General features: G+C 29.7%; 1 protein-coding gene across 1 annotated transcript in view; it reads left to right on the forward strand.

Moving 5' to 3' along the window:
• Positions 1-22,216, forward strand: part of LOC132743522 (dentin sialophosphoprotein-like) — a 36,947-nt gene that overhangs the window by 7,534 nt on the left and 7,197 nt on the right. The window contains exons 5-8 of the mRNA XM_060732051.1: positions 6,065-6,097; positions 10,596-10,628; positions 13,116-13,148; positions 19,379-19,411. Coding sequence (XP_060588034.1) covers positions 6,065-6,097; positions 10,596-10,628; positions 13,116-13,148; positions 19,379-19,411 — 132 coding nt within the window. The remainder of the gene's footprint in view (positions 1-6,064; positions 6,098-10,595; positions 10,629-13,115; positions 13,149-19,378; positions 19,412-22,216) is intronic.

The raw sequence follows: 22,216 nt of genomic DNA on the forward strand, positions 1-22,216 counted from the left end.
AAACTTTGCACACTTGTTCACCATCATGACCCCAACCTGTAAACAGGAGGAGGTAACTGTATCAAGCATTTTGACAGAATTATGCCCCTTTTTCGACTTAGAATTTACGTTAAAGTTTTTGTAATAGTTCAAATATTTTCAAAGTCCATTAACATATGGCTTTGAAACTTTGCATACTTGTTCAACATCATGACCCCAATTAACCTGTAAACAGGAGGAGGTAACTCTATCAAGCATTTTGACAGAATTATGCCCCTTTTTCGACTTAGAATTTACTTTAAAGTTTTTGTAATAGTTCAAATATTTTCAAAGTCCATTGACATATGGCTTTAAAACTTTGCACACTTGTTCACCATCATGACCCCAACCTGTAAACAGGAGGAGGTAACTGTATCAAGCATTTTTTTTTAATTATCAAGCACTAAGAATAGTCGAGCGTTGCTGTCCTACCGACAGCTCTTGTTTACTGAAATGTCACAGAATTTATACCTTTATCTCATGTCTCTATAGAATATCTGTGAAAAAAAAAAACCCCAAAAAACAGCAAGAAAAATGATGCAATTAGGTAAAATCAATGGAGTTAATGAAATGTGTACATCCTTTATAAATAAATGGAAAATGTGAGAAAATACATTAGATTAATAATTTATACAAATTCGTTGTTAGCTTTAAGTTATTCACTAATATTTAAAATCCCTATTGATTTGCTCATTTGAAAAACAGTTTTTCTGAGTGTCAATTTAGGTTTACAGGTGGAGGGGTCCATTTACAATGAGTTTTCCAGTCAAAATATGTAATCATTGTATTCTTAATATCAAATATTGTTTATGCAGTTCATTTCTATCAGCAGAAAAAAATTTATGTTTTGGGTACTTTTTCTAGAAAAAAAAGTTTAAAACAGTCAGCAATTTATAGCAGACATTGTTCTTAGTGTTAAAAGGATATGAAAAAAGTTACTATGTAATCATTTGTCTCTGCGTGCCCAACATGTATTATCTATGTAATAAATCAATTGATTGTATCCTCACATTTAGAAACACCTGACCTTTTTTATGTTGGCATTGTTTTGCTAACCTTGACATTTTACAAATCAGAGTGTTAACCATACCTCTAACTCCTCCCGAATATAATGCATTATTGAAATTTGTTAGACTGCGGTTAGACAACAGATTAAGTGAATTTTATTTAGTTAGTACACATTAACAAAAGTTAGACTAAGCAGAAATTTGAAAAATACTACAATGTGATTGGACAAAAAAATAATGTTGATCATTAAAATAAGATAATCATTTTTTATTTGATCAAGCACTGTTAGTACATTATCTTGCATTTTAGTCTTTTAAGGTCATGGAGAAGACTTTGTAAAATGATATGATGTCATGTCACGACCCTTATTTACTACCGTACTCTTCATAAACAAACAAAGAAATATAAGACGTTTTAACTATACACTATTGCATATTCGAAGCAAACTAGCTTACGCATTGAAAGAGAGGAGCACTGTATTCGTTCAATTAAATATTCATGAAATATGTTAATGGCATGATACATACACTTCGTATAAAAGTAAACTGACATTGAATAAAAGATGAACAAAATATGATAAAACAAGCAACACATTTCGCCGGACTAGCATCATTCAATAGCAAATAGAGACCATATTATCAAATAGCATACCAAATGACACATGGCCATTATAAAAATTGCAAAAGATTTATCGTATAATGGAAATTAACATCTTTTTATCATTTTTACACCCATTTACGATTTCTTCCCAGCAAAAGTTTAAAGTACTCCACGATATTGTCGCTTTCTTACAACAATCATGTCGATAACAAGACTTATACCTAATTCATTTCCTTAAAAGTTGGTTATTGTTGATGCCGTGAAATCTCCAACTTTACAAACGTCATCAGATTTCTCATACGATTGGACGGTTAATTTGCATGGGATTTTATGTCGCATTTAATGAATTACCATTGTTTACTCTTTCTGATAAATTTACCGTAGTAAACGTGATCAAGTATTGCATTTGTTTGGTTTCAGTATTGAATAAAAAAAAATAGAAATTAATTCTTCACAAAATAGATGTGCTTAAAGCAACATTAAAACAATCTAAAATTTAGTTTCTGACCATATTTCATACGATATAATAACAGTTTTAGATATATTGTGAAACGAAATGTCATGCCAAGGAGCATTCAAGCAGTAACTAACAACATAACAACACATTTAAGATCTAGATTAGTGTTGATTTTATAATCAGTGGTCTCAATGGTTGGATCAAATAAAGAACAAAACAAAGAATTGGGATTGAATCTGGTCGCCTCAAAAGTAGGTGGTCTGAATGCTGGATCATGGTACCATTGACATAAAGAACAACAATTCTGTTCTTTGAAAAAATGGTCTTAATTCCGAGATGATTTTAAGTAGGGATTCTTCTGTATACTAGCTTCTCATCAAGTACATTCAAAAACATGACTTTGGTGCAGTTTCACTGACAACATAAAGTTCATCTTCAATTAAATCACCTAGAGATTGTCTATTTTTCTTTGGAGAAGAACGTTAAGTATCTTGTTCGGCTTACGTTTGAATGAATGTTGTGGAAGCTTGATCTGTGGAAGCTTGGTCTGTTCAACTCTCTTGAGCAATTGTCAGTTGTGGCGATTTACTAAATTCACCTGGCTCTTCATCTATTCAACCTTGAATATGTATATATATCATTGTATTTTATTGATAAATGTTGACGTCTCATACAAGCAGTACACTTTTAAAGTAAATTTCCATGTGTAAAAGTGAACTATGTAAGTCATTTACAAGCATACTCTTACTTTTACTATCTATTATTTTATCTTGTTAAATAGTTATTAATGTTTGCATTTATAATTTTTATTTTTCAATAAGTATACTTATTACATAATTTTTCTTTCTCCAAAATACTAGTACCATATATTCTTTGTCCATCTGCCTCATCCAAGAATGGCAAAAGTTTTAATATAGGATCTAATGCAGCTGCTGCTATTAGGAAGTCTGATTTTTAAAAATATCTTGAGTATATATTTGTATCAACAAGATTTATAAAAAATTAACATTTATTGATTTATTGACAATTATTTGTTTTCGCGTTAAAAACATCTTCTTAATAGAACTGATTGTTAAATAATGAGCAAAAAAGGAATAACAAATTGAATACTGTGTGAAGCATAATATTGTAATAATTATCATCATATTTACTGTTGAAGTACACTGAACATTATGGTTTACCTTAACATAACACTTAAAGTCTCCAAAATATTTACATGAACTTGTACCTCAAAGATATATTTTTGAAAGTGACCTGTTTGAGATCTACCACAGTCTTGCTGCTGAAAGTGTATATTTACCTGTGAAGTAAAAGAAGCAGAATATACACGGTCAGAACACTCTCTTCATGCAATGTTACTGTTGCGTGTTTCATAGGGTCCATGATCTGAATGGTAGAAATGAATTTGGCAAATCAATATACATTAATCAATAATTAAAGAATGAAATATCTAATAAGAAATTGTATCTCAATAAGATTTAAACTGGTTATAAATTTATCATATGTTTTAATGTGATAGTTATGGAAAGAAAACAGGAATTTCCTTTGAAGAAACTTTATTAATTGACTAAAGACATATCATTAAAACCTAAGAATTAGTTTGCACAAAATATCTGTGTAAGTATTATGTTATTTATGTTTACCTTTTGAAATCCTCAGCTAGAACACAATTGTTGTCCGAAAAGGCTTGTTTTCTCGTTTAGGGCACACGCTTTTTATTACTTGGGGACCATACGCCGCTTTTCATGGAATGGCACGGAAGTGTCACATTGAAGGTTCCATGATAACCGCCGTATGAACACATCTGCGGATGTTTCTAAATTCAAAATTTTACTATTTCATGTTTAAATGTTGAATTCTGCTTAAGCCGGTGCTAGGGGGCGTGGACGGTAACTTGCACTTTCCAGTACCGTCCATGAACAGGCTCAATCAAACCGAGCCTGCAACATTTTCAATTTTGCCGTGTTGGGCTTTCTTTAGGGATTCTGTATTTATCTATCTTGGAATTCAGCTACATTCTGTCTTATTTCTTTACATAGGAATGTTGCCTGTTCTGCGTTTTGATGCTCTAAGTAGCGCTCTATCATATCATATGAACTATTTCATCTAGTCTGAATATCAATCTGCAGTTAATGACATCGCAGTGTAAGGTGAAATTGCTTTTCTTTAAGGATAGCTGTAGCAAAGGAGCTCTTGTGAAGTTTCAAAATCAATGTTACAGTTAAAATTAATTTAAGATGCTTAATTCAGAGAATGGACAAGGCATAGGATATTTTGTATTCCAGTCATTCTCACAGCTAATGTCATTTTAGCAGCATTGCCTGTCACTATATCTTTCACTTTAATAATTGATTAGCCCCCATTCTTCAATAGCATCTATTAAATGTTACAAGTTCAAACTTCTATGAAACCATGAGAAATGATTCAATACTAATGAAATTTGGCACAAATGTTGACTGGAACATAACCTCTGTAAAAGCATGCTCAATCTTAAATGTCTCAAATTGCCACAATCACTATTTTGCATTGTTTGTTCGATCAAAACATCTGTGCTGCAACTTCTCAATGGATTGAGATATTGGTATATATTCAAAAATGTTCGTCTTTATAGTTCTAAACAATATGTATTTGATTGCTTTTTATGCAGTTGAAGGGTAGCATATATAGTTATTGCACTGTCAGTCCATCCATCCGTCTGTCCGGTAATTTTGACCACGCTTCATTTCAAAAAGCGCTGGATGGATATCAGTGAAACATCACATGATTGTTTTTCATCATGCTTAGTTGTGCAAATTATCTTAATTTCCCACTGACCCCCTCAATGGTCAATTTCGAGTGAAATAAGCTTGTCCACGCTTCATCTCCAAAACCTAGTAGTGCATTCTCTTTTGATATCATCCTTGTTTTTTGGCACATTTATGGTCCCTTAATGGTTTTTTGTAGTAAAATATGCTTGTCAATGCTACAACACTTTTGTGGGATTTCAGTGAAACTTCTAAGTATTGTTCGTCACCACGCCTAGTTTTGCATAGTCATTTGATTTTCGCTTATCTTTTTTTTTTTAATTTTCCTGTACTATAAGCGTGTCCGCGCTTGTGATACGTTCGGTGTAACTTGATCCAGCAATAATTAAATGCAGAAACTTGCCCATATTTCATTTGTAATTTGACAGGTTATATAGTCGTCAAAATTTTAGCTTTATATATCGTTATCGAACTTCTATTTTGGCATTCATATGTGGAAATCTCAAAGGTTATTTTTTCTGGTTTTAGCTTTGTTGAGGCTTATATTATATTACACATATAACGAAATTTTATGTCAAAGCTTTCTTTCGGGAGCATATGTCACTTTTCAGTGACAGCTCTTCTTATACTTTTTTTTCTTTGTAACCATATATTGTATCTCCTATCTACTTTAGACTTAAGATAAGATGTTTATTGTCATCATTTACATCCTGTATGACAATTCTCGTAAGTCTGGCATCATAATTACAATAATTATGTCTTCTTTAGTTTAAGAATTTTGAAAGTAAATAAAAACTTGATTTCTAGCAAGTTATTATATTTCATAGCATCATAAAATAAGTCTAAATCTTAGCATAGCGTAGGCTAGCCTTTCGAAAATATGACACTTAATTTTTTACCTGCGTTCCATATCATGTGTTAACTTTTCTCTATATGTTTGTATGAATCAGAGGTGTAGGACGACCAATTTCCTTGGAATTAACACATAAACGTACGCTAAATTTCACAATTGCATCTGTTGACTGCCATACAAGTTTTTTTTTAAATATCTACAGGATTTTGTTCTGATAAGTTGGGTTTGTCTTTAAATTGTGTTGGTTAGATTAAGATTATTTTATTTCATTTTGACATATTGACACTCAATTATATCAGATAACACTTTGAAAACATTATACTTGACTGATCATATTTCCCTATTTGTAAAACTAAGTACTTTAATTCTGAATTCTTCTTTCAGGATCAAGATAGTAGTGACGACGGGGATTCGACGGTAAGGATATTTTACACCTGATTTAAAAAAAAAAATAAACAACAACATCTCTTTACCTTTAAATTTGGTGTTAGAATAATTTCCGTGTTCACACATGAATACATTTAAAAAATGAAAGAAACAGAAAAAAAACAACAAACGTTTTTGTTTTATACATATTATATGGTCATTTTGCATCTAAATAATGAACATTTCAAATATGCGCCATTTTCATGCATGTCTATTTAACATTTATTATAAGCACTATTTTATTTAATATATCCCTTTCACTGCTAACACCAGAACACATCATTTTGAATCTATAATCGCAATTTCTTTGTTACTTCGAAGCTAACAAATATCAAATATAATCCCGTCTACTGATGATTTAACATTTTTGTTTTGGAAGATGATTGAATAAATATTAAATAATATTTTATTAAAATATAAGGTACCGTCAAACAAAACTATTGATACTAAATAATTTTTTGTGGAAAAAAATATCAAGAGAATGTATAATTATGCTTGTAAAAAATAGTGTTGTATTGTCATTGATACCATGTTATTTTATATAGGAGAAAAACTAGAAAATAACTTCCAGGTTCATGTGACCAAAATCATAATGTTTTAATATTTTGAACTTAATCCTGCTCCAGCGGGTGATACTGGGCATAAACTGTTTACATTTTATAATATATTTATAGAACAATTCAGTCAACCGAATCTGTAGTTACCTTGTTCCTGTCTATCACTTTGAAACGATATCTAGATAATAATTTGACCTTAAGGGAATTTTACTCACTTTTGCATTTGAAAGGGTATTTGAAAATATCGATCTTAATTAAAGAGTATATAGTATTATAGAATGCATGCTGTTATGGTTATTTTTGATTTTGCGATGTCCATGAACTTTCATGCTAGTTTTATTATATATGGTAATTTTTATTACAATTTTAATTCTTATTTCAATTATATAATTTCAGTTTGCATTCAAAGAGTGCATGCTTATCATGATAATATTATCGCCTGATTTCATAGGTTTCTTTGACGTATAATTATAATAAGATAATCATTTTTTATTTGATCAAGCACTGTTAGTACATTATCTTGCATTTTAGTCTTTTAAGGTCATGGAGAAGACTTTGTAAAATGATATGATGTCATGTCACGACCCTTATTTACTACCGTACTCTTCATAAACAAACAAAGAAATATAAGACGTTTTAACTATACACAATTGCATATTCGAAGCAAACTAGCTTACGCATTGAAAGAGAGGAGCACTGTATTCGTTCAATTAAATATTCATGAAATATGTTAATGGCATGATACATATACTTCGTATAAAAGTAAACTGACATTGAATAAAAGATGAACAAAATATGATAAAACAAGCAACACATTTCGCTGGACTAGCATCATTCAATAGCAAATAGAGACCATATTATCAAATAGCATACCAAATGACACATGGCCATTATAAAAATTGCAAAAGATTTATCGTATAATGGAAATTGAACATATTTTTATCATTTTTACACCCATTTACGATTTCTTCCCAGCAAAAGTATAAAGGACTCCACGATATTGTCGCTTTCTTACTACAACAATCATGTCGATAACAAGACTTATACCTAATTTCTTTCCTTAAAAATTGATTATTGTTGATGCCATGAAATCTCCAACTTTACGTTATCAGATTTCTCATACGATTGGACGGTTGATTTGCATGGGATTTAATGTCGCATTTAATGAATTACCATTTTTTACTGTTTCTGATAAATTCATCGTAGTAACTTGATTAAGTATTGCATTTGTTTTGTGTTTTAGTAATAAATTAAGAAAAATAGAAATTAATTCTTCACAAAATAAATGTGCTTAAAGCAACACTAAAAAAAATCTAAAATTTACTTTCCGACTTTATTTCATACAACATCATAATAATAACAGTTTTTGACACATTTAAAAAACCAAATGTCATGCCCAGGAGCATTCAAGCAGTAAATAACAACATATCAACTCATTTAAGATCTAGGTAAGTGTTGATTTTATTGTCAGTGGTCTATACAGTTGGATCAAATAAAGAACAAAACCAAACTGAATCTGGTCGTCTCAAAAGTGGATAAGAGAGGTGGTCTGAATTTTGGATCATGTTACCATTGACATTAAGACGGGAAATTCCGTTCTTTGAAAAAATGGTCTTTATTCCCCGATGGTCTTAAGTAAGGATTCTTCTGTATACTAGCATATCATCCGAATACCATATATTCTATGTCGATATGCCTAATCCAAAAGTTTAAATGTAGGATCTAGTGAAACTGCTTCTATTAGGAAGTCTGATTTTTTAAAATATCTTGGATATGTTTGTATTAAGAAGATTTATACAAAATTTACATTGATTGATTTATTGACAATTATGTTTTTCTCGTTAAAAACATTATCTTAATAAAACTGATAGTTTAATAATGAGCAAATGATAAATAACATATTGAATACTGTGTGAAGCATAATATTGTAATAATAATCATTATGTTAACTCTAGAAGTACGCTAACTACAATGTTTACCTTAATATTACATTAAAGTCTCAAAGATATATACATGTACTTGTACTTCAAAGATATATTTTTGGAAATGACCTGTTTGATATATACCACAGCCTTGCTTTCATCATCTTTGGCTGAAAGTGTATATTCACCTGTGAAGTAAAAAAAAGCAGAATATACACGGTCGGAACACTCTCTTCATGCAATGTTACTGTTGCAAGTTTCATAGGTTCCATGATCTGAATGGTAGAAATGAATTTGGCAAATCAATATATATTAATCAATAATTAAAAGAATGAAATATCTAATGAGAAATTGTATCTCAATAAGATTTAAACTGGTTATAAATTTATCATAATTATATGTTTTTAATGTGCTAGTTATGGAAAGAAAACAGTGTAAGAATACCTTGCTTTTCTTTAAGGATAGCTGTAGCAGTGGAGGTCTTGTGAAGTCAATGTTACAGTTAAAAAATTCTAGGATGCTTAATTCAAGGCATCGGATATTTTGTATTCCAATAATTCTCACAGCTAATGTCTCGTTAGCAGCATTGCCTGTCACTATAACTTTCACTTTATTAATTAATTAGCCCCCATTCTTCAATAGCATCTTTTAAATTTTACAAGTTCAAACTTCTGTAAAACCATGCATAATGATTCAGTACTGATGAAACATGGCACAAATGTTGACTCAAACATAATTTCTCTAACAGCATGCTCAATCTTAAATGTCATGTTACCATGGCAACAGGGGGACGTCTCAAATTTGCAAAAAATCACTATTTTGCATTGTTTGTTAGATCAAAACTGATTTCTGTGCTGCAACTCTTCAATGGATTGAGATATTGGTATATATTCAAAAGTGTTTTTCTTTATTAATCCAAATAATAGGTATTTGATTGTTTTTTATGTAATCAAAGAGTAGCATATATACTTATTGTACTGTCAGTCCATCCATTCGTCTGTCCGGTAATTTTGACCACGCTTCATTTCCAAAAGCGCTGGTAGGATATCAGTGAAACTTCACATGATTGTTTTTCATCATGTCTAGTTGTGCATATTATCGTTATTTTCAACTGACCCCCTCAATGGTGAATTTCGAGTGAAATAAGCTTCTCCACGCTTCATCTCCAAAACCTAGTTGTACATTCTCTCTTGATATTATGCTTGCTTTTCGGCACATTTATGGCCCTTCATGGTCTTTTTTTTTTGTAGTAAGATATGCTTGTCAACACTACAAAACCTCTTTTGGATTTCAGTGAAACTTCAAAGAATTGTTCGTCACCATGCCTAGTCTTGCATAGTCATTTGAATTTCGCTTATCTTTTTTAAATTTTCGAGTACCATAAGCGTCACTTTTCAGTGACAGCTCTTGTTATACCTTTACTTCTTTGTAACCATATATTGTACCTATATATCTACTTTACACTTAAGAGACGTTTATTGTCGTCATTCACATCCTGTATGACAATGAACGTAAGTCTTGCATCTTAATTACAATAGTTATCTCATCTTTAGTTTAAGAATTTTGAAAGTAAGTAAAAAGTTGATTTCTAGCAAGTTATAATATTTCATAACAGCATAAGATATATCTAAATCTTAGCATAGCATATGCTAGCCTTTCGAAAAAATATGTTATCATAATTTTTATCTGCGTTCTATATCATGAGTTATCTTTTCTCTATATGTTTGTATGAATCAGAAGTGTATGACGGCCAATTTCCTTGGAATTGTCACATAAACGTACGCTAAATTTCACAATTGCATCTGTTCACTGCCATACAAGTGTTTTGACTTATCTACTGATAAGTTTGGTTTGTGTTTAAATTGTGTTGTTTAGAATTAGATTATTTCATTTCATTTTGACATATTGACACACAATTATGTCACATTACACTTTGAAAACATTATACTTGACTGAACATATTTCCCCATTTGTAAAACTAAGTAATTTAATTCTGAATTCTTCTTTCAGGATCAAGATAGTAGTGACGACGGGAATTTGACGGTAAGGAACCTTTACACTGATTATAAAAGAAAGACAAAACAACATCTCTTTACCTTTAAATTTGGTGTTAGAATAATTTCCGTGATAAAAAAAAAACAAACAAAAAAACAACAAAAAAAAACAAAACAAAAAAAACCAAAACAAATGTATTGTTTTATATATAATATATGGGCATTTTGCATGTAAAAAATGAAAACTTAAAATATGCGCTCTTTTCATGCATGTCTATTTAACATTTAAGCACTTTTCCTTGAAAATATCCCTTTCACTGCTAACACACGAACATTTCAATTTGAATCCATAATCGCAATTTCTTTGTTACTTAAAAAGTAAAAAATGTCAAATACAATCCTGTCTACTGATGATTAAACATTTTTGTTATGGAAGATCATTCATTCAATGAATATTAAATAATATTTTCATTAAATATAACGTACGGTCAAAGAAAACGATTAATATTTAATGTTTTTTTGGGAAAACAATATCAATAGAATGTATGAATATGCTTGTAAAATATAATGTTGTAGTGTCATTGATACCATGATATTTAATTAGGGGAAAAAAATAGAAAATAACTTCCAGGCTCATGTGACCAAAATCATAATGTTTAAATATTTTGATTTCAACACAAACAAACATAATCCTGCTCCAGCAGTGATACTGGGCATAAACTGTTTACATTTTACAATATCTTTATAGAACATTTCAGTCAACCAAATCTGCAGTTACCTTGTTCCTATCCTTTGCTTTGAAACGATATCCAGATAATAATTTGACCTAAACGGAATTTTAGTCCGTAAGCTTACGTATTGAAAGAGAGGAGCACTGTATTCGTTCAATTAAATATTCATGAAAGATGCTAATGGCATGATACATACACTTCGTATAAAATACACTGACATTAAATAAAAGATGAACTAATTATGATAAAACAAGCAACACTTTTCGCCGGACTAGCATCAGTTAATAGCAAATAAAGGCCATATTATCAAATAGCATAGCAAATGACACATGGCAATTATAAAAATTGCAAATGATTTATCGTATAATGGAAATTGGACATTTTTTTTATCATTTTACACCTATTAAAGATTTAATGATGATATAATTTATAAACGCATCATGCAATTTTCTCATTCTTCCTTATTATCATCATTTTTATTATTATTATTAATAATATTATTATTATTATTTATCATCATAGATATAAATAATTTGTAATCTCTTATCAAAAAAGAAATCAAACGGATAACTGTCGGTTTTATCATTTGAAAATGAATCATTTGAGGAAAATCCAATTGGCATTATTTTTTTTTTTTTGAAAATTTGGAAATTTTTCCAACAAAAATAATTGGAAATAAATCCAATTAAATTTTCATTTTTTTTTTCAAAACACCTTATTGGTAATTCAGCGTGTATAATTATGTTAATTTTTATCGAAAATTATCATTTGCCTTTAATTATTAGCGTTCTTATACTTATTAAATTTTTTTCTGACAAAATCCAGTCGGAATTGTTTCCAACTTTCAAAATGAGATATTTTAATTTAAACGAATAAGTTTTTCAAAATTAGTCAGACACTAGTCATTATAAAGTTTATTATATAAAGTTGATTTTTATAGTTTAAGGTTTGCTTGAAAAAATGAAATTCCCGTTGGAATAAATAAAAATGTTGGAAAACATTCCAATTGGAATATAAGTAAATTCCGCCCGGAGAGCATAATTCTGGGTGAAATACATGAAATTCCGCCCGGACAAGTTTTTTAAAATACAATTTTTGATAAGAAAGAAAAATGAAAATAGCTTTAAATGATGTCAGTTATTCATAATTAACCTTACATCTATCGGATGAAATGGCAGGTATAAATGGTAGTGAAGTTTGCCACTTTCCCGGTGGTGCAACGATTTTCCGGTGGCTGTTATACATGTATCTACTTTAGACTTAAGAGTCGTCATTCACATCCTGTTAGATATTCGTATGTTTGGCATCTTAATTACAATAGTTATCTCTTCTTTAGTTAAAGAGTTTTGAAAGTAAATAAAAACTTGATTTTTAAGAAGTTATTCTATTTCATAACAGCATAATATAAGTCTAAATCTTAGCATATCTTAGGCTAGCCTTTCGAAAAATATGATATTATTATTTTAACCTGCGTTCCATATCATGACTTTATTTTTCTCTATATGTGTATGAATCAGAGGTGTAGGACGACCAATTTTCTTGGAATTGTCACATAAACGTGCGCTAAATTTCACAATTGCATTTGTACACTGCCACACAAGTTTTTTTTTTAATTATTTACAAAAAATTTTTCTGATAAGTTAGGTTTGTCTTCAAATTGTGTTGTTTAGATTTAGATTGTTTTATTTCACTTTGACATATTAACACTCAATTATGTCACATAACACTTTGAAAACATTATACTTGACTAAACATATTTCCCTATTTGTAAAATTAAGTACTTTAATTCTGAATTCTTCTTTCAGGATCAAGATAGTAGTGACGACGGTGATTCGACGGTAAGGATATTTTACACCTGATTTAAAAAAAAAATAAAAAAACAACATCTCTTTACCTTTAAATTTGGTGTTAGAATAATTTCCGTGTTCACACATAAATACATTTAAAAAAGACAGACAAAAAAGACAAAAAAACAAAAACAAATGGTTTTGTTTTATACATAATATATGGTCATTTTGCATCTAAATTATGGAAATTTAAAATATGCGCCCGTATTATGCATGTCTATTTAACATATAATTACTATTTTCTTCAATATATCCCTTTCACTGCTAACAAACGAACATTTCAATTTGAATCTATTATCGGAATTTCTTTTGTTTCTTCGAAGCTAACAAATATCAAATACAATCCCGTCTACTAATTATTAAACATTTTTGTTTTGGAAAATGATTGAACAAATATCAAATAATATTTCATTAAAAATAACGTACGGTCAAACAAAACTATTGATATTAAAAGTTTTTTTGAAAAACAAATATCAATAGAATGTATAAGTATGCTTGTAAAATATAATGTTGTAGTGTCTTTGATACCATGATATTTTATTTAGGGGAAAAAATAGAACATAACTTCCAGGTTCATGTGACCAAAATCATTGTAATGTTTTAATATTTTGATTTCAAAGCAAACAAACGTAATCCTGCTACAGCGGGTGATACTGGGCATAAACTGTTTACATTTTAATAATATATTTATAGAACAATTCAGTCAACCAAATATGCAGTAACCTTGTTCCTATCTTTCGCTTTGAAACGATATCCAGATAATAATTTGACCTAAAGGGAATTTTAGTCAGTTTTGTTTTTGAAAGGGTATTTGAAAATTTCGATCTTAATTAAAGAGTATCTTGTATTATATATTGCATGTTGTTATGGTTATTTTTGATTTTGCGATGTCCATGAGCTTTCATGCTAGTTTTATAATATATGGTGTTTTTTTATTTATAATTTTATTCTTATTTCAATTATATAATGTAAGTCTGCATTCAAAGAATGCTTGCGTATCATGATTATATTATCGTTTGATTTTATAGGTTTCTTTGACGTATAATTATAATAAGAAAATCATTTTTATTTGATTAAGCACTGGAAGTACATTATCTAGCATTTTGTAATTTTAAGGTCATGGCGAAAACTTTGTACAATGATATGATGTCATGTCACGACCCTTGTTTACTACCGTACTTTTCATAAACAAACAAAGAAATATAAGACTTTTAAATATAAACAATTGCATATTCGAAGCGAACTAGCTTACGTATTGAAAGAGAGGAGCACTGTATTCGTTCAATTAAATATTCATGAAATAATGATGCTAATGGCATGAAACATACACTTCGTATAAAATACACTGACATTAAATAAAGGATGAACTAATTATGATAAAACAAGCAACACTTTTCGCCGGACTAGCATCAGTTAAATAGCAAATAAAGGCCATATTATCAAATAGCATAGCAAATGACACATGGCCGTTATAAAAATTGCAAAATATTTATCGTATAATGGAAATTGAACATTTTTTATCATTTTTACACCAATTAAAGATTTAATGATGATTTAATTTATAATCGCATCATGGTATTTTCTCATTCTTCCTTATTATCATTATTATTATTATTATTATTATTATTATTATTAATTATAATAATAATATTATTATTATTATTATTTATCATCATAGTTATAAATAATTTGTTATCTCTTATTAAAAGAAAATCAAACGGATAACTGTCGAATCATTTGAAAATGAATCAATTGAGGAAAATCCAATTGGAATTTATTTTTTTGAAACAATTCCAGTTGGAAATTTTTTCAACAAAAATAATTGAAAATAAATCCAATAAAATTTTCATTTTTTTTCAAAACACCTTATTGGTAATTCAGCGTGTATAATTATGTTAATTTTTATCGAAAACTATCATTTGCCTTTAATTATTATCGTTCTTATACTTATTAAATTTTGTTCTGAAAAAATCCAGTCGGAAATGTTTCCAGCTTTCAAAATGAGATATTTTAATTTAAACGAATATGTTTTTCAAAACTAGTCAGACACTAGTCATTATAGGGTTTATTAATGTTGATTTTTATAGTTTAAGGTTTGCTTGAAAAAATGAAATTCCCTTGGGAATAAATAAAAATGTTGGAAAACATTCCAATTGGAATATAAGTAAATTCCGCCCGGAGAGCATAATTCCGGGTGAAATACATGAAATTCCGCCCGAACAAATTTTTTAAAATACAATTTTTGATAAGAAAGAAACATAAAAATAGCTGTAGATGAAGTCAATTATTTTTAATTAACCTTACATCTTTCGGATGAAATGATTTTTAAGTGTTTAGAGCAAGTATAAATGGTAGTGAAGTTTGCCACTTTCCCGGTGGTGCAAAGATTTTCCGGTGGCTGTTATACATGTATCTACTTTAGACTTAAGGTAGCTCGCTACTTTCCGACCGAAATTTGACAACATCTCAGATCTTGATGATTTTTGTATGCAAACATATAGATATGTGAGCTTTACTTCTGCAGTATTATTTTATAAATAAACAGCGTTACTATGATGTCAAAGCGCCCTCTATCGGTGGCGGCGAAACTGCGTCTTTTTTCAGTAAACCAATCTGTTCTTATCAATTTTCATCCGATTTCCTTCGTTTTAATTTTATAGTGTTCAATAAATGTATGTCTTTGTAATGATATCTTTCTTTAACATTTGCTTAATTGTCTGCGATTCTATGTCATTTTTCTCTACATTCTGACGTCCATATCTGATGCAAATACCGCGCGATATCGCAATAAAGATTGTGTAATAAAAAAAATTCAACACGGTGAACTTTGCTATAATTTTTCGAGCGTGTAGTGAGAAAGTGAAGGAAAATATTTATGCAATAAAAATATAGGGTCAGCGCGTAAGATATTTTGCTATTACTGTTTTAAAATAAAATAAAGGGAATGTAACGCAATGGTTTGGTGGCGTTAATAGACGTTGGAGTTCAAAGAATAATACCAAATAACAATTTTCTTACGACAAACATTACGATTGTAAGTATTAACAACACAGGAACTTGATGAAATGTATATTTTTTAAATTGTTGATTATTTTCTCATTGAAAGCATGCGCTAGAACAGCAAATTTACAATGTTTAATCTTAAATACGTTTCTAATTTGCAGGACGCAGTCTCATACATCTTTTAATTTTTATTTTATATTTTGATGTTTGTAATGAAAGAGTGAAAAGTGTTATATTATTATATGAATTAACTAGTTTCAGCGCAAAAAAAATAAGATTCACATATTGCTGTATGAATGAAGTAAGAATATTAGGTCGCTTAGCTTATACCCGTTAGAATATTTATTTTACGTTACATTCAGCTTTTAAACACTTTCATAAAATCACATACAGGCAGACGAGCCTCGGTGTCAAAACACATCGTAAAATGCAATTAAGATAGATATGCATACAAATGTGGAATAAGTGATAAATTAAATTCAGAAATAATATTCAAATAATTATGTTAAGTATATTAAAAAACAAACTGTACAAGAAACAAAAAAACATTTATTTTTGCTTACCATTTTTAAGTATGTGCAATACATATATTATATAATTATAATCTAATTTAAATGTCATAATTAGAAAATGACAAACTATAAAACTTTTTGGAACTCGGATTTACGTATACCTACTTACCGCTTTTTCATTACAGTATAACAAAGCGGCCCTCAAAATATTATTTATTTCTAAAGGGTTCCACTACATTTTACCTCTGTAGAGCAACCACTCAGCAACAAAGGGCATTTCTCTGTAGATGTTATACTGTATGTTTTTATTAAATACAAAATATAATTATTAAATACCTTGTGCAACTTTTGTTACCACTGAATACGAATAATGTATTATGTTGACCTTATCGTATTATGTTGACGTTATCGTGTTCATTTTTAATACAATACAGTTTTCTTTAAAACAAAAATAGAAAAAAATAACAACAACAACAAAAAAAAACCGAAAACACACACCAAAAACAAGTATTTATGATGTAACAATAAAGTGGACTTCTGTCTTATTAAGGGAGATCATAATCAGGTTTTTAACTTTGAATATTCTGTAATCGGAAAGTGGTCTTACGCTGAATTCGTGGCGTGAATTCGAGAAACGATTGCGTATTGTACTAATAGATTGTCCTTTAGAATTGTTTACTGTGTATGAAATGTTTCAAGGTCCACCTCGGACTCCTGTCATTTATTTCCATAGAGAAGTTGATACTGTGAGAAACACTGGTTTTGTTAAATTCCCTCAGCTATAATTGAAATACTGTTGAAAGCGGCGTTAAACCCAATATTAAAAAATAAGAAGATATAAAACATAAAATGCATAGTTCATTATTTTCATAGGCTCTACATAGCTCTGTATTATGTGCAGACAAAAACAAGCTTCTCCGAAAACCATATTCACACAAATTGAGGATCCTACATGATCGTCTTCAATACAAGGGAATCTGTATTAATTTTAATATGCAAAATTATCCGCTTATGAACATACAAAATAAATCAACGGATCTTTTGCCTCGAATCGAGAAATGATCGCGGCTTCAGGTCGCCTCAAAAATGCGCTAGTAAACGCAAACCGCGAGTCAGGAGTTTTAAATAAATAAGAATATCTGTAATTATGTGAAATGCGTGAGATATTCAAGCCATAGAATGATAAATCAGAGTCTCACGCTTAGTGCAGGGAAATTATTTACTAGTATTTAGCTGCGAGAGAAAATAGAATAACTTTTTTAACAAAATTTATGTTTGTATTATTTCCAGTTAGGTGGCATTTTAATTATATCTTTCAATATTCTGAATTGTTTTTCAGTCCTCGGGGTATTTATAACCATTCGTTTCAGTTTTTTAGAGATTAATACAAACTTTTGCAGACAGTCATACCCTGATTTGTTGTACATGTATATAATTGAAGTTGTTCATCGAAATGCGGGCACCTGACAGGACTTTTAAAAGAACATTTTAGGAATATGTCTAAATACAATTGTTGTTGATGGTTTTCACACATTTTAATTCCAGTCAGTATACTATTCATCGGAAACTCGTGACAATTTCCTTGAGAAAAATATTTGACGTCACCAAAATCATTACGTTTTACTCATCCTTTATCTTATATTAAAATAGTAATAGCAAAATATCTTACGCGTTGACCCTATATTTTTATTGTATAAATATTTTCTTTCATGACTTCACTACATGTTAAAAAAATTATAGCAAAATTCACCGTGTTGATTTTTTGTTATTTTACAATCTTTATTGCGATATCGCGCGATATTTGTATTATAAATGGACGTCAGAATGTAGATAAAAATGACGTAGAATCGCAGACAATTAAGCAAATGTTAAAGAAAGACATTATTTCAAAGACATACATTTACTGAACATTATAAAATTAAAACGAAGGAAATCGGATGAAAATTGATAAGAACAGACCGGTTTATTGATAAAAAAGACGCAATTTCGCCGCCATCGATAGAGGGCGCTTTGACGTCATAGTAACGCTGTTTATTTGTAAAATAATGCTGCAGAAGTAAAGCTTACATATCTATATTTATGTATACCAAAAATCATCAAGATCTGAGATATTGTCAAATTTCGGTCGGAAAGTAGCGAGCTACCTTAAGATAAGATGTTAATTGTCGTCATTCACATCCTGTATGACAATGTTCGTATGTCTGGCATCTTAATTACAATAGTTATCTCTTCTTTAGTTTAAGAGTTTTGAAAGTAAATAAAAACTTGATTTTTAGCAAGTTATTCTATTTCATTACAGCATAATGTAAGTCTAAATCTTAGCATAGCATAGGCTAGCCTTTCGAAAAATATGATATTATAATTTTAACCTGCGTTCCATATCATGACTTAACTTTTCTCTATATGTTTGTATGAATCAGAAGTGTAGGACGACCAATTTCCTTGAAATTTTGACATAAACGTACGCTAAATTTCACAATTGCATCTGTACACTGCCATACAAGTTTTTTTTAACTATTTACAAGAATTTTTTCTGATTAGTTAGGTTTTTCTTTAAATTGTGTTGTTTAGATTTAGATTGTTTTATTTCACTTTGACATATGGACACTCAATTATGTCACATAACACTTTGAAAACATTTAACTTGACTTAACATATTTCCCCATTTGTAAAACTAAGTAATTTAATACTGCATTCTTCTTTCAGGATCAAGTTGGTAGTGACGACGGGGATTCGACGGTAAGGATACTTTACACCTGATTAAAAAAAAACAACATCTCTTTACCTTTAAATTTGGTGTTAGAATAGTTTCCGTGTTCACACATGAATACATTTAAAAAAGACAAAAAAAAAAGACAAATAAAAAACAACAACAACAAATGGTTTTGTTTTATACATAATATATGGTCATTCTGCATCTAGATAATTAAAATTTAAAATATCCGCCGGTATTATGCATGTCTTTTTAACATTTAAGCACTATTTCCTTCAATATATCCCTTTCACTGCTAACTAACGAACATTTCAATTTGAATCTATAATCGCAATTTCTTTTGTTTCTTCGAAGCTAACAAATATCAAATACAATCCCGTCTACTGATGATTAAACATTTTTGTTTTGGAAAATGATTGAATAAATATCAAATAATATTTCATTGGTATTGGGCATAAACTGTTTACATTTTAATGATATCTTTATGGAACAATTCAGTCAACCGAATCTGCAGTTACCTTGTTCCTTGTTTTCGCTTTGAAACGATATCAAGATACTATTTTGGCATAAAGGGAATTTTAGTCAGTTTTGTTTTTGAAAGGGTATTTGAAAATTTCGATCTTAATTAAAGAGTATCTAGCATTATAGAATGTATGTTGTTATGGTTATTTTTGATTTTGCGATGTTAATGAACTTTTATGCTAGTTTTATAATATATGGTTTTTTATTATAATTTTATTCTTATTTCAATGATATAATGTAAGTTTGCATTCAAAGAATACATGTGTATCATGATAATATTATCGCCTGATTTCATTGGTTTCTTTGACGTATGATTATAATAAGATAATAATTTCTTATTCGATTAAGCACTGTTAGTACATTATCTTGCATTTTAGTTTTTTTAAGGTCGTGGCAAAGACTTTGTACAATGATATGATGTCATGACACGACCCTTATTTACTACCGTACTCTTCATAAACAAACAAAGAAATATAGGACGTTTTAACTATAAACAGTTGCATATTTGCAGTGAACTAGCTTACGGATTGAAAGAGAGGAGCACTGTATTCGTTCAATTAAATATTCATGAAAGATGCTAATGGCATGATAGATACAATTCTTATATAAGTAAATTGACATTTAATAAAAGATGAACAAAATATGATAAAAATAGTAACACTTTTCGCCGGACTAGCATCAGTTAATAGCAAATAGTGACGATATTATCAAATAGCATAGCAAATGACATATGGCCTTTATAAAAATTGCAAAAGATGTATCGTGTAATGGAAATTGAACATCTTTTTATCATTTTTACACCAATTAACGGTTTCTTCCCAGCAAAAGTATAAAGTACTCCACGGTATTGTCGCTTTTTTACAACAATCATGTCGATAACAAGACTTATGCCTAATTCGTTTCCTTAAAAGTTGGTTACTGTTGATACCGTGAAATCTCCAATTTTACAAACTTGATCAGATTTCTCATACGATCGGACGGTTAATTGGCATGGTATTTAATGAATTACCATTTTTTACTGTTTCTGATAAATCCACCGTAGTAACGTGATTAAGTATTGCATTTTATTTTTTTGTTTTGGTTTTAGTATTGAATTAAAAAAAGAAGAAATTAATTTTCCACAAAATAAATGTGCTTAAAGCAACATTAAAAAACTCTAAAATTGATTTGTTGACCTTATTTCATACAACATTCTAATAATAACAGTTTTTGACACATTGTGAAACCAAATGTCATGCCTATAGCATTCAAGCAGTAAATAACAACATAACAACACATTTAAGATCTAGGTTAGTGTTGATTTTATAGTCAGTGGTCTCAATAGTTGGATCAAATAAAGAACAAAACAAAGAATTGGGATTGAATCTGGTCGTCTCAAAAGTGGATAAGCGAGGTGGTCAGAATTCTGGATCATGTTACCGTTGACATAAAGAACAGAAATTCCGTTCTTTGAAAAAAATGGTCTTAATTCCGGAATGGTCTAAAGTAGGGATTCTTTTGTATACTAGTATCTCATCTGAAGTACATTCAAAACTTGACTTTGGTGCAGTTTCACTGACAACATAGAGTTCATCATCAATTAAATCACATAAAGATTATTTATTTTTCTTTGGAGAAGAAGATTAAGTATCTTGTTCGGCTTACGTTTGGGCGGATGTTGTAGAAGCTAGATCTGTGGGAGCTTGGTCTGTTAAACTCTTCATGCAATGTTACTTTTGCGAGTTTCATAGGTTCCATGATCTGTATGGTAGTAATGAATTTGGCAAATCAATATATATTAATCAATAATTAAAAGAATGAAATATCTAATAAGAAATTGTATCCCAATAAAATTTAAACTGGTTATAAATTTATCATATGTTTTTAACGTGCTAGTTATGGAAAGAAAACAGGAATTTCCTTTTAAGAAACTTTATAAATTGACTAAAGACATATCAGTATAACCTAAGAATTAGTATTCACAAAATGACTGTGTAAGTATTATGTTATATACGTTTACCTTTTGAAATCCTCAGCTAGAACACAATTGTTGTCTGAAAAGGCTTGGAATTTAGCTACATTCTGTCTTATTTCTTTACATAGGAGTGTTGCCTGTTTTACGTTTTGATGCTCTAAGTAGCGCTCTATCATATCATACGAACTATTCCATCTCGTCTGAACATAAATCTGCAGTTTATGACGTCGCAGTGTAAGAATACCTTGCTTTTCGTTAAGGATAGCTGTAGCAGTGGAGCTCTTGTGAAGTCGATGTTACAGTTTAAAAAAATTCTAAGATGCTTCATTCCCAGAATGGGGAAGGCATCGGATAT

Source organism: Ruditapes philippinarum, unplaced genomic scaffold (assembly GCF_026571515.1).
Source record: "Ruditapes philippinarum isolate M1 unplaced genomic scaffold, ASM2657151v2 ctg1284_1_1_1_1, whole genome shotgun sequence".
Lineage (NCBI taxonomy): Eukaryota > Metazoa > Mollusca > Bivalvia > Venerida > Veneridae > Ruditapes > Ruditapes philippinarum.